General features: G+C 37.4%; 1 protein-coding gene across 1 annotated transcript in view; it reads right to left on the reverse strand.

Annotated features, from left to right (window-relative positions):
- Positions 1–4,676, reverse strand: part of LOC139896026 (uncharacterized) — a 57,502-nt gene extending 52,826 nt beyond the window's left edge. The window contains exons 1-2 of the mRNA XM_071878606.1: positions 4,673–4,676; positions 4,294–4,524 (exon numbers count right to left, since the gene is read on the reverse strand). Coding sequence (XP_071734707.1) covers positions 4,294–4,524; positions 4,673–4,676 — 235 coding nt within the window. The remainder of the gene's footprint in view (positions 1–4,293; positions 4,525–4,672) is intronic.
- Positions 4,677–14,272: the final 9,596 nt, after the last annotated feature.

Genomic DNA, 14,272 nt, shown 5'->3' on the forward strand with positions numbered 1-14,272 from the left:
TTTTTATATTAATGTCTCGTAGCTAAGTTATTATTATGCTTATTTAAAGCGAAGTAATCATGATGTTGGGCTAATTACTAAAATTGGGTAATTGGGCTTTGTACCATAATTGGGGTTTGGACAAAAGAACGACACTTGTGGAAATTAGACTATGGGCTATTAATGGGCTTTATATTTGTTTAACTAAATGAAAGTTTGTTAATGTTAATATAAAGATTTACAATTGGGCGTCCCTATAAATTACCATATACACTCGATCGGACACGATGGGCGGGGTATTTATATGTACGAATAATCGTTCATTTAACCGGACACGGGAATGGATTAATAGCCACTAGAATAATTAAAACAGGGGTGAAATTACATTCAAGGGTAATTGGTGTAATTGTTAACAAAGTAGTAAAACCTTGGTTTACACGCAGTCGATAACCTGGTGTATTCATTAAACAAAGTATTAAAACCTTGTTACAATTCGAATCCCCAATTAGTTGGAATATTTAACTTCGGGTATAAGAATAATTTGATGAGGACACTCGCACTTTATATTTATGACTGATGGACTGTTATGGACAAAAACCAGACGGACATATTAAATAATCCAGGACAAAGGACAATTAACCCATGGGCATAAAACTAAAATCAACACGTCAAACATCATGATTACGGAAGTTTAAATAAGCATAATTCTTTTATTTCATATTTAATTTCCTTTATTTTATATTTAATTGCACTTCTAATTATCGCACTTTTATTTATTGTTGTTTAATCGCACTTTTAATTATCGTACTTTTTAATTATCGCAAGTTTATCGCACTTTTATTATTCGCAATTTCATTATCGTTATTTACTTTACGCTTTAATTTAAGTCTTGTATTTATTTTATATTTTACATTAGATTTTAACTGCGACTAAAGTCTTAAAATCGACAAACCGGTCATTAAACGGTAAAAACCCCCCTTTATAATAATAATATTACTTATATATATATTTGTATTTTTAATAAAAGTAAACTAATATAGCGTTGAGCTTTGTTTAAAGATTTCCCTGTGGAACGAACCGAACTTACTAAAAACTACACTACTGTACGATTAGGTACACTGCCTATAAGTGTTGTAGCAAGGTTTAAGTATATCCATTCTATAAATTGTATCATATTTAATAGTTTTTCCTAGTAAAATATAAACTATTTTGTATACACCTCGCATAACATCAAACGTCCATATGAGTCACCGTAATATAATCCCGGAAATTATATTACCCTAATTCATATGTGCATTCGACATTATTTCATATAGTCAAGGTGGCATGTCAATCAAATTAAACAACGTGAGATTAAGATGGAATAAGAGTTAGATATGAATAGAAGAGTTCGAGTATAAATGCACAAGTAGTCAAGTAATTCCTACTGCAAGTCTATATGCCGGTTGTAGTCTAGACTCACTAATGTACCCTATGACTCGGGGTTGACACCAATGAACTCTAAATCCCTACAACCAATGCTCTGATACCATCTGTAGCGACCCGACAAAATCGTCATTGACGGCGCCATTTACTTAGGTCCCGTTACATGGCCATAAGTCTTTAAAACAACGTTTGACCAAAATATGTCGCATTCATTTCAATTATAAAGATGTTCCAAAGTTTACAAAGTAGTTCGACGACCAAACATGTTACAACGTTTTAAGTACAATTGAAACCTATGCGACACAAATTAAGTTAAGTCAAAAGACGTTCCACGTATGCATGTATACTCGTCATCCAAGCAAGTATCAAAAATAATATGCGGAAGCATGTATCACCTAGCGTTCAAGGACCTGAGAAAAACATATAGAAAACTGTCAACGAAAAACGTTGGTGAAATCATAGGTGTATTAGTAACGTTGTTTTTGAACCACAAGATTTAATATAGTTGATTATCCAAATCGTTTGTATTCCAAAAGTATGTTCGCGAGCACCCAATTATCAAGACTTAACTGTTTGGTACCCTGTTACGTAGTGTTAGAACATACACTATACTCGAAAATATATTTCATCCGCTAATGGTAGCGAACCGTCCGAATGAGGGCTCGTCAAGCCCAATGTGATCACATAACATAGGTTCACATTTACACCATGCAAGTGTAACTAATGATAATTGAATTGAGGCTTTTTGTTCTAACTCGCTGTGGAATGTTTGTTTTCATACTTGTGTTCAAAGCATAAAAGTATGATACGTATATCTTTCTCATCCCATAGTTTAAAAGTAAAAGTTGTTGAAAAGGTGGGACTATGATCTCACCTTGGTTGCACGAATAGTAAATTGTACTTCATAAAGTAACGTGTGCAAGAACGAATGCTAGTCTTGACCTAAACAAATAGGTTCGTATCAATCTCGGTAAACACGGTTGATTAAAGTGTTCAATTAGTCCTATGGCTCATCATGACTCGATTATAAAGCATGTGAATCAAGTTGTCAAGTTTTATGCAAGAATCAAGTATACAAGAAGATTAGAACGGTTTAAACAAGTATTGGTTAAGTTTAGACAAAAGTCAATTTTGGTCAAGTCAAAGTCAACGAAAAATTCAACACGTTCGGGTCGGGTCCCGAACTATTTTTCTGAGCTTTTTAATCATATATAAGCATGTTAGAACAAGTTACATGTGAACCGGAGGTGCGTAGCATAGGAAACATTTTTCGTAAAAGTGTCATGGTGGTCAGCCGCTGAACACGGCTTATGTCGCCGCGACATGGGATGGTCGTGCCACGGCAATCAACTGGAGCTGGTGCCTGGCTCGTTTCAAAAGTCTAAGTCCCAAACCAAATTTCATTCAAACACATTTAACGAACCGTAAACATTCAAGGCACATATCTTATATCGTTGGAAAGGTAATTTGACGAGGAACACAACTAAACACATTTTATCAATCAAAATTATCATTTGCAATAATCAAATTTCCAAATAGAATGATCAATTAATGCCCATCATTATTGCTTCAAATTCATAAATGCACATTCATGATTTGGGAATTGAATGCACACATGTGATACGCCGTTTCGTAGGTAATTATGCATACAATACAACTAAACACTTAAAAACCACATTGCAAAGCATTCAATGCATCAAAAATTCATTTTACTTCTATCAAACCATAATTCAAAATCATAAATTTAGCAATTATGTTTATGGAGTCTTTCTAAGTTAACCTACACATCAAATTGAAGCTAGTGATGCTAGTAACACATTTAATACATGCACTTTTAATATCTAACAACATTTAGGCAAACAAATCACAAGTTCAAACACACCAAATTTCAAATTCATGCTAGTTACTTAAAATAACAAGATCGAGATATAAATCACATATTCATGTTAGACTTGAGCCATATACACTAATTAATACTTTTATAAGTTAAAAACATTAAGAACACAAAATCTAATGTTTTTAGAAAATTATCCAAATGCAATGAGATTGGTATGGATTCGAAGAGAAAGATGCAAGGATTCCGAATATGTAATTTGTTTGAATTGATGCTTGCTATATCTTGAATAGGTGATGAATCTTTGATTTGGTGTTTGAGAGAATAAAGTGGGAGTAGTAAAAGAGTAAGGAGGTGAATGAGTGAAGGGATGATGGTTTAACCATTTAACCAAGTAATATCTTTGGTCATTTGGCAAGTCTAGTCCCTCGAGTTTGAATCGGGTGCGTGAATTACCTACACGAGATATTGTAGAACGCGTATTAACGGAGGATGTTATAATTATATAACGAACTTTAAAATAGTATAACGAAAGGTAAACGGAAAAAGGCGGGATGTTACATCTACCAATTCAGAGCTCCCCGCGCTATAATAAGTGATAGCGGCACACACTTCTTGTAATAATCAATTCATGAAGGTGATGCAACAATACAAAGTAACCCACAAGATGTCAACCGCCTATCATCCGCAGACTAATGGTCAAGGCTGAAGTCACTAACAGAGCACTTAAAAGAATTCTAGAATGAACCGTCGGCCGTCATGGGAATAAATGGGCCAAGAAACTAGATGATACTATGTGGGCATTCCGGACTACTTACAAGAATCATCTAGGAACTACACCCTACCGCATGATCTATGGAAAATATGTTACCTTCCGCTAGAACTCGAATACAAAGCTCGGTGGGCACTGAAAACTTGTAACCTCGATCCTTCAGTAACCGCTAGGCATCAGAAGATGCAGATGATTGAACTCGCTGAATTAAGAGACCAAGCATATGAAACGTCATATATCTACAAGGAACGAATGAAGCTATCACACGATACAAAACTTATACCAACAAAGTTCTCTCTTAAAGATAAAGTTCTACTCTTCAGTTCTCGATTCAAGAAATTCGCTGATAAATTCAGATCACGATGGTGTGGACCATTTAAAGTAATACACTCCTTTCCGCATGGAGCCGTAGAATTAGAAGGACCCACCGGAAATTTCAAAGTCAATGGCCACCGATTGAAAGGGTATCTAGAAGACCGCAACAGGGAGAATATCTCTTCTGCCTTGATCCATTCTAAAGAAATACCAGAAGAAGTCGAGTTATAATGACTTGATAAACAAAGCGCTCTTGGGAGGCACCCCTTTCTTATCCTTTTTAATTTTAATTTATCGTGAAATGTATCTTGACAAAATGCTAAGTACAGGTGCTTCTTACAGCATACCCATCCGTAATAGGAGGACTCCTAGGGTTTATCTTTCAGAGAGCAGTACAGACCAGCCCATGCCTACAACGGGATAGCTAGGCTCGAGACATTTGATTTTAGAGAATGTTGATGAGCATATCAGTATGGCACCGCCAGTTCCTCCACTAGGACGCTCCAGGCATTTAGCCTCTAGGCCCGCTGAGCATCCAGAGCCTTGTGAATCACTGGTTGTGATTCACCATGGAGCTACCATGAGTGACCCGATCGTCACATGGGCATTACTTAGAGATCACTATAGACTCTACAGAGCTTTGAGAGCATATCTTCAACGTCAAGGAATGCCCTAAAGTAAACTAAGGCCTTCTTCATTCAGGTTAGCGCGTCGTGCTCCACCTGCACGTCAAACTACTCCTAGACGCTCTGCTCAAGTTTTAATTCAGTCCGTAGCCTCAGCAGTCGCTCCCGTTCGTGCTACTCCTATTATACTGACTGCTTCAGCTGCTCCACCTACTCCAGTTATTGAGACCATCGGTTATGCTTAGCACGAGATAGAGACAGTTCCTATCCCTGAGTTACCTGAGGGGTGCCATCTAGTCACAGTTCATATTTCAGTGGAACCTCCTATGGCTCAGGTTTTTGAGATAACTGGGAACATCCCTAATGAGGAGCCATTCAAGAGTCTCTCGCACCTTGATTTGGATGCGGGACAACCACTTGAGGACTTGCCAAGACTTGAAGACGAGGAGGACATCCTAGGCTCCTTCGGATACTTCAAAAACACTATTCCACACACAGGCCAGGGCAGTATTCGTAGACTCCTTTCCTTTTAATTTTATCTTTATCTTTTTCATAAAAGAATTGTATAAAAATATATCCAGTGGAAATGCTACTCTCTTTTGTTCTTTACGCAGAATCATATCAAAGAGACTGGTCCTTTCCAGCACTAGGAGCATAGCTTGACCATAAGAAGTCCATGCACTAAGAATAACTTGACCGTAGTGAAGTAATCTGTCCTCAAACCTCTTTCAATTATTACACACTAAGATCTATAAGTGTGGGGTTATACCCACAATAAACATAGAGATTCATCAAAGTGTTAAAATATTCTATTTTAGGGAACATCAGGGATAATGTTCTTCTAAGTGTGGGGTATTTGGTAAAGAAAACTGTAAAACGCTAAATTTATAAAATTCTTTGGTCTGAAAGTAATTAGCAAAGAATAATAGTGAAATTGGAAAAAATTCTCACCTCATTTTACCGAAAAGATTGTATAAAATTGCCAAAAATTAGTTTTCTGAACATTCACTAGAACAAAACGATTAAGTTAAAACTCATGATTTTTGTCAAAAGATTTCTTCCGAGTAAATGTGTAAAAGGCTACGCATGACCAAGCACGACCCCTACTCCCGAAAAGTAAGGAATTCTTGGACTCAAAGTGCCTGTATGAACAATCCATTCTACAGTACTTTGTCAATTCATTTGGTGAGCGTGCCGGTGTTTGGTTAGAGTTAGACCTTGGTTTTGATATACGTTTCAAGGCCAATGGTTAGTATGCACCATACATGGTGTAGGTGTGATACTCCCTCCGAAATCATTCTAAATAGAGAAGACAAAAACCATCCGTTTCTGTTTCCACTCCACGCATTTAAACCAATCAACTCACGCCAAAGGGGTGATGAATCAGAAAACCCCCAAATTTACACTAAAATACACTACCCATTCACCTTGGTTCCTTTCCTATTTTTCCAAAGACCAATAAAGAGATAGATCGATCAAGTTCACTTTAAAAGCACTTATCGAAAGTTTTCGAACCCCCCGATTGTTTTTGATAGGTCAAAGACCTATTTTTGGTGAATTATCACTTCCTCTCTGGGCACCAGGATCAAAAGACAAAAGTTATGAAGAAAAGGGTATGCCAAAAAAAAAAAAATATACTGATCATGAAAGAGCAAAATCTTAAAATAAAGGCAAGAAAAACCCAAGGAAGTAGCCCAAAGAAGGATTGCCGGAAGAGCCAAGAAAAATTATAGACAAAAGTCTTCACAAAATCCGCATCTTCCAAAGAACTCATCGCGAGATTCAAGCGACTTTATATCCAAAAAGATACTCTGAGGAACCTAAGTCTATCAATTCTCTTAAAAGTCAAAAAGATCCAAATACCTTTCACCTTTTCATCAACCTTCCCCCTTCTCCGCCAACCAACCTTACAACCTATCTTCCTCTTGAAAGAATGTCTAGGAAGAAGATCAGTGCCGTCCTTACTTAACCGGTGGAGCTATCGATGCTTTACCAAGCTTATGATGACAACCGTTACACGGCTGGCTTCTAAGCAACAATACAATTAGATTAGGTCACCCTAAACACTTGAGTGATATGAGTGATCCGCTAGTCAGAAGCCTGGTCATGTATACTCTACATCTGAGGCGATCAAAATCTAGTGACAGAACCATCGAAGTTTGAAATTTTTCTACTACTTTCAAAAAATGCGATGACTTCTGGTCAAGGCATAATAAAAGAATCCAAGGGTGGGCGAGGGAGAATCTATTAGAATATACCTTATATTCCCACTTTTTGCTTGAGGACAAGCAAAGCTAAGTGTGAGGTATTTGATATAGGCCAAAAACTCACGTTTTTACCCTTAATATTAAGCCCTAAACAAATAAAGTTCCAAACTTTATCGCCAAAATAATCGCATTGCCATTTAATTTTGTAGATCAAGTAATAACAAAAGCGATGCAATTAGAATCAAGTAAATCGGAGCTAAAACGGAAATTATAGAGCGACAACGGTGAAGAAAAGTTACGACCCCGGAAACCAAGTTACGATCCCAGGAACGAGCAAGAAGATCAAAGAAAAATAGCAGACTAGCCCAGGTACCAACCTCAGGCACCGGCCTTAGTTACCGGCTTGCCACATGGCGCCGGACTGCCAAATCACCCAAGCACCGGGCACAAGGAACGGGCTAGGCAGTCGGCTTGCCTGGCACCGGCCTTCCACACCAGCCTCTGGCGCCGGCTTGCCAAGTCGGCTTGCCAGCCGTTTAATATCGGCCAAAAATTCACGATTTACCCCCGATATTAAGTCCTAAATCAATAAAGTTCCAAAATTTATCGCCAAAATAATCGCTTTGTCAGGTAATTTTATGGATTAAGTAATTACAAAGTTGATGCAAAAAGAATTAAGTAAAACGGAGTTAAAACAAAGATACTAGAGCGAAAATGCTGAAAGACAAGTTACGACCCCGGAAACCAAGTTACGATCCCGGGAACGAGCAAGATGATACAAGCAAAACAGCAAATCAGCACCAAAAATGGCTTGCCATGCCGGCTTGCCAGACACCAGGCACCAGAAACAGCCACGAGGACCGGCTTACCCAGCACCGGGCACCTACGCCGACCATAGGCGCTAGCTTGCCAGAAACGGCTTACCAGGAGTTTTCAAGCCATTTGCCAGAGATACCCCCTATGTAACCTACTAGTTGAACCTACTTGCCAGGGGTTTTCAAGCCATTTGCTAGAGATACCCCCTATGCAACCCACTTGCCGCATCTCTTTACCAGGGGTTTTCAAGCCATTTGCCAGAGATACCCCCTATGCAACCCACTTGCCGCACCCCCTTGCTGCACATACTTGCCAGTTTTATTTACAACTTTACCATCAAGCTTTCCTATAAATAGGTGGCACATCCCACCATTTCAACACACACCTTCTTCACTTCTCTCTCAAAAATATCTCTCTATTGTCACTTTTTAGTGATCAGTAAGAGATTAGTTCTCTCTCTAGATTCCAGAGAGCGAAAGTTACAGAGATTAGGAAATTAATTATCTCTCTAATGTCGCTCTCTAGTGATCAATAAGAGGTTAGTATGTAGTTAGTAGTAGAAGCTATCAAACATTGTAACGCTATGGATATTACGAAGAAATACAAGTATTATTATGCCGGCATTATTCGGTAATATCTATCCTTTCTTTTATTAATTTATTATAATATTCTTGTTAGATGTTTGTGATTTTTTAATAAAAGAAATGCTTGTTGCCATAATGTGTGAGTAATTACTTGATTGTTTGCCATGATTTAACAATGTTAGTTAGGGATGATTATCGTTTTGTACTCGCTTTATTTATATGATATTAAACCTCGTTATTATCATCCTTCCACCAATAAACGTGATTAAAACCTTTTATAAAGTCGACAATTGTAAGGTAATTAATTATCTGTGTTTATACATTGGTCAAGGTATGAACCCATCAGAAATACTATAAAGTACATGGGGAATTATGATAGGACCAGATCAAGACATTGGTCAAGAGTATAAGACTCGAGAAAATACTGTTACAACAGTAGAGTACAGTGTTGATGTACTATAGGACCACTTGAGCATGGTCAAGGTTAGAAGCTATGGAACCACTATAAGTGTAGTACATGGTGGATAACTAAGGAATTTATTGGGTAGATTTAAGTAAGGGCTAGTTTAAATCATAAATGGGAATTTAACGCACTCTAATACAAACTAAGCTTATAAATCTTTAAGGATGACTGAGAACTATCAGAGGTTATAATTTGTCTACAAACATTTAGATTTTACCAAACCATTGACAGAAAGGATTTCAAACCACTCACTTGGGTGCTAAGGTGTTAAGAAAGGTTGGATATTATATCTATATGGCTATACTACATTATTCGTGCGCCCAATGTATGCATTGCATCCAAGATGGGCAACTTATATCCTTAAACCGGATAAGCGTTGGGAGTTGAGCATTGTCCATTCGATCAGAATCGCGATAGCCTAGTTCCTCGTGACATGCTAATCGAGAAATCAATTAGTAGGGTATCTAGTGTTTACACCAAGGTATATCTATCCAATGAGTGTCTGGCAATCATCCTGACACTACGTTATCTTATAGGATGGTGAATCACGTCTTCTCTGTCCTTAGCTATTGCATGCTAGCTAGCTTATTTTAATTATATTTCTTTAACATTTTAAATACAATTATTATCAAATCAACCCAACTATAGCCTTTACACAATTTGATATTCCGGATAAAGGTGGTGTCTAGAATAAACCGGTTGAACTTGGTTGTTGGATTTTCCGAACAGTCGCCAATTTATTGGGACCAAAAGGATCCTGCCTCTCCACAAAAGGTGTACCTGGCCACTAGTCTTGGATACTAAAGTGTGTACAAACCCAATCTTAATTACTAAATTATCTGAATAAGCTCCGTTTCAATTTCGACTACTCAAAGAACGACCCTAGGTCATTGATATCGGCTAAAAGGTCACATTTTCACCCCGGTATTGAGCCCCAAAAACAATAAAGTTCCAAGATTTATAGCAAAAATACTCACTTTGTCAGTTAAAAGTGAAGATCAAGTAATTATGAAGCCGGTGCAAAAAGAATCAAGAGAATCGGAGCTAAAACGAAGATTCTAGAGCGAAAACGGTGAAAGACAAGTTACGACCCCAGAAACCAAGTTATGATCCACAGAACAAGCAAAATGATCCAAGTAAAACAACAAACCAGGGCAGCCATACGGCCTGCCATCTGGCTTGCCATACGGCTTGCCATATCAGAAACGGCCTGCCATGCATACAACCAGGCCAAACGGTTTGCCTGGTCAAACGGCCAGGCTATACAGCTTGCCATACGGCCAGCCATCCATATGACTGCAAAAACCATTTCTATTTAAAGAGCATTTGTCATACATTTTTATGCACACTTCAATTCACTTATCCTTATCTCTCTTTCTACAATATTAGTCATACTTTCAAGGTCTTCGACTCTGTGAAGGAAACCTAGTACCAGGAGAAAAATGCCGAAGATTGTATTAGGAGCGGTCTGGAATTTGAAGTTGTCACTTTTGTATTCAGAACTCATTTAATCTACTGGTACTTCTACCATTGCCTTTATATAATGTACAACAACAACAAAACCCAATACCACATAAGTGGTGTATGGGTGTCTTTATATAATGTCTTCTATCATTATGATTTGTGATATTGTTTCCATGAATAGAGAGTTGTTATCTTTAGTGTATGCTATGATGTAGTCAGTTATAATGCTAAAATAATATTATGGTTTGTGTATGTTGTCGAGACGCTTTTCGATTATATTTTAAACTCAATCGCTTTTCCAAGTAATAGAACATAGTTATCGGCTCTGTTATTGGGAAGTCGCGAACCCCGATTCAGAGTACACTATCTGTGTCACCCCTTGGTAAGAGAATTATATCGGATACAACGTAAATTTGACTGAGGCACACCGGTTTTAGTAAGTCCACCGAGCCTTGGATTCCGACTGAGGACTCTTTCGTAGTGAAATATCTAACTAGGCCCATAGTACATTGTCGGTCTTAGACCATACTAGTGTAGTCACTAAGCATATAAACTTCATACGTGCACGCTGAAGCACAACGGTTGTTGTAAGTTGTACCTCTACTAAGTAAGGCCATGGAACCCAGTCAGTACTGATTAGTACACTTCACCATAACACGGGCTCAAGCATTACACCTTGTTTGAGGGATTCTTAGTTAATTAAGGAACTGTTTGTTTAAACACATAAAGGATTGGACTGTTAGGATAACCGAACGTGTTCATAGAAGTCAAACTTACTTACCCATGGTGTTCTTTATGGTTGAATTCTTTTCAAGGCCCTAATTATCTTTTTAAACTCAATCATTAACAAAAGCATCAAAACACATCATGTCTCTAGGATCTGGCATACCTTGTACTTCACTGTGCGTAAGAAAGTTTAGACCTTTGTGGAATGTTAATACGTCACCCAATCCGAGTCGCTCAATTGGATGAGCCATTTGAATGTGTATGCCTGTAGTCAGACTGCACGGGCATCGGGGGTAAGGGACGTTACTGTCTATTCAAGATCTTCAAACCTAACACATTACCCAGTGACATGTCTTGTGACAGGGGCATTAGGACCAGTGTAGTGAATACAAGGTCACTACCTATTCATGAGCCAACATTCCATAATCTCGGTAAAGTAACTGACGAAATCATAGTATGCATTTGCTTTAACCTTATCTGAATTACAAATTTTATTGCATTTACTTTATTTTATCTTATAATTTAGAAAACCTAAAATTAGGTGAAAACCTAAAATTAGGTAATAAATCACTACTCCTTCACTTTAGGATTATCTTAAGCTTTAGTTATAAGTTCGATTCTACTGATATCTTAAACATTTGACCCTAGGTCATACTTCCCTTACTCACCATAATAAGGAGTTGTACGATTTAGGCCCCACTAAATATAAATTTAAAACTATTGCCTCCTCTCCTGATAGCTGATTCTGACGCCTTGCGGCCTAACGACACCGCATAAACAAAATCGTCCATTTTGATCATATCAGTCATATTTTCCCTTGCTAATCCATTGGGAAGAATAATAAATTTAGGCCCATCAAAATATAAATTTAAAACTTTGTTAATAAGTTCGTAACGACACCTTGCGACCTAACAACACTGCATAAATAAACCTTTCGATTCGGGCATATCACAGTTATTTTTGGCGCCGCTGCGGGAAACGGTAGTATGATTTCGAGCCTGTTTAGATAAGTTAGCTTTTAAGAGACCCTTTTGACTGAGAGTAGCTTGGTGAGAAGTTACAAGTTTATCGTAGTTTGGTTAGATAATATTAAAAAGTTTAAAATGGACTTCCTTATTAGTGAACCTTTAGGATGGTTTAACTTACTTAGACCGCTAAGAATTCTTCCGACACATCCTTTTTTCTATCTGATATCATGCATTGTACCCATCCAAAGAGATCCACACTTACCTATCGATAGTTCGACGATGGTCGCACGCATCACTCTCACTGACATCACCAAACCCTCGTTAGAATGACGAGGAAGACCGATACTCTATCCAGAGGTTAACGAAGCGTCTTTTGTACTTAAGTATAGCATCATGCAAATCATTCAGAACCATTACCAATTTCATGGCTTACCAAATGACGATCTCAACTCTTACTTAAATAGATTCATCTCCTTATCTAACTCATATAACCAAAACGGGGCTGAACAAGATGTAGCTCATCTATATATGTTCCACTATTCCTTAACTCTTCATGCAAAAACCTGTTTCGAGGGATTAGAACCCAACTCTGTCACCTCATGGGAGTAAATGGGAACAACTTTCTTAATCAAGTACTTTCCCCTATCAAAACAAATTAGACTGAGGAATGATATCGTAAAATTTCAACAACCATACGATGAATCACTCTACACTGCATGGGAAAGATTCAAACATTTGCTTCGAAGATACCCAAACCACCATCTTGAGAGCTCTGTTCAAATTTTGACCTTCTACAAAGGTCTGAATTGGAACAACAAGTCTACTCGTGATGCTCTTTCTTAAGGTAACTTCATGAACTTCACTGCTAACGAGGCCTGGAGATTGATCGAGGAAATGACTATGCACCATCACGGTTGGAACACGAAAGAGCACATTTTATCAGCAACACCGCTTTCCGCCTCTAATCCTATCGAAAATGAAACCATCAAATTTCTCTCGGACCAAATAGAAAACCTCACCAAAGAATTCGGAGAGCTAAAGAAACTCCTGCAACATGTGTCTCAAGTGCAATTATGCCAGAATTGTACTGACCCACTTCCGGCCAAGGTATACGATGCTGAATGTGAGGACTCTGTTGTCTACTACGATAAGATCCTAGCTCATCTGCACAACCAACCTACCAAACCCACTACTCCACCAGAGACAAGTCCAGACAATGTCTTACTGCGAATCATCTATATGATCATAACAAGACAAGACGCAGCTGACTTAGTCATGACTAATCATTTGAGTAGTCTTGAAAATCAAATAAGCCAGCTAAATCAATGTCTCAATTCTCTAGGTTGTCCTAAAAATGACTTAAAGGTGGCACATTACCAACCTTCAATTTCTTTAAAGATGAAGAAACTAATTAATACATGTTCGGTAGTAGTCATTGAGTCATCACATAAACGTACTGGGAAAGCACCCATTCCATTCCCAGGTCGTCTCAAGCAAAGACATGGTAAGATGAAATATTTCAAGATTGATGGTAAATTTTTGAACACTGTGTCTAAAAATCCTCATAGCGTAACAACCCGACTTTTTCCGTTAACTTTTCCGTTAAATATTTAACGCCTGTTAGTTAAATTCTATGAATTTATACGCCAGAACTTCTTCTTAGAAAATACTATTTTTAATATGTGCTACATATTACATGATTCAATACTTTGGTTTAGAAGTATGCGAGAAACTTAGAAAACGCAAGAAAAACATATGGTTGGTGAAAACCGGAAAAATGTCTTTAAGACGATGAAATGATTATAATTCACTTTTAATAATTATTTTATATAATTATTATGCTTTAAAGATACTTTTAATTTATTAGAAGTTTTATAAATTTAAAACGCGTAGAATTCGCTAAAACGCTCGGTTAACGTTCAAGCTTTGGGTTTCGGTTAACGACACTTAGCAACGAATTAAATAATTAATAAGATAAATAATTATTCCATGTATTTTATAGAATTAGAAATTTTTATAATTATAGAATTTAATTTAATTCAAGAATCCGAAGGATTTAACGTTTAGTGACTCAGTTCGCGTTTTCGGTTAAC

This window comes from Rutidosis leptorrhynchoides, chromosome 1, assembly GCF_046630445.1.
Source record: "Rutidosis leptorrhynchoides isolate AG116_Rl617_1_P2 chromosome 1, CSIRO_AGI_Rlap_v1, whole genome shotgun sequence".
NCBI lineage: Eukaryota > Viridiplantae > Streptophyta > Magnoliopsida > Asterales > Asteraceae > Rutidosis > Rutidosis leptorrhynchoides.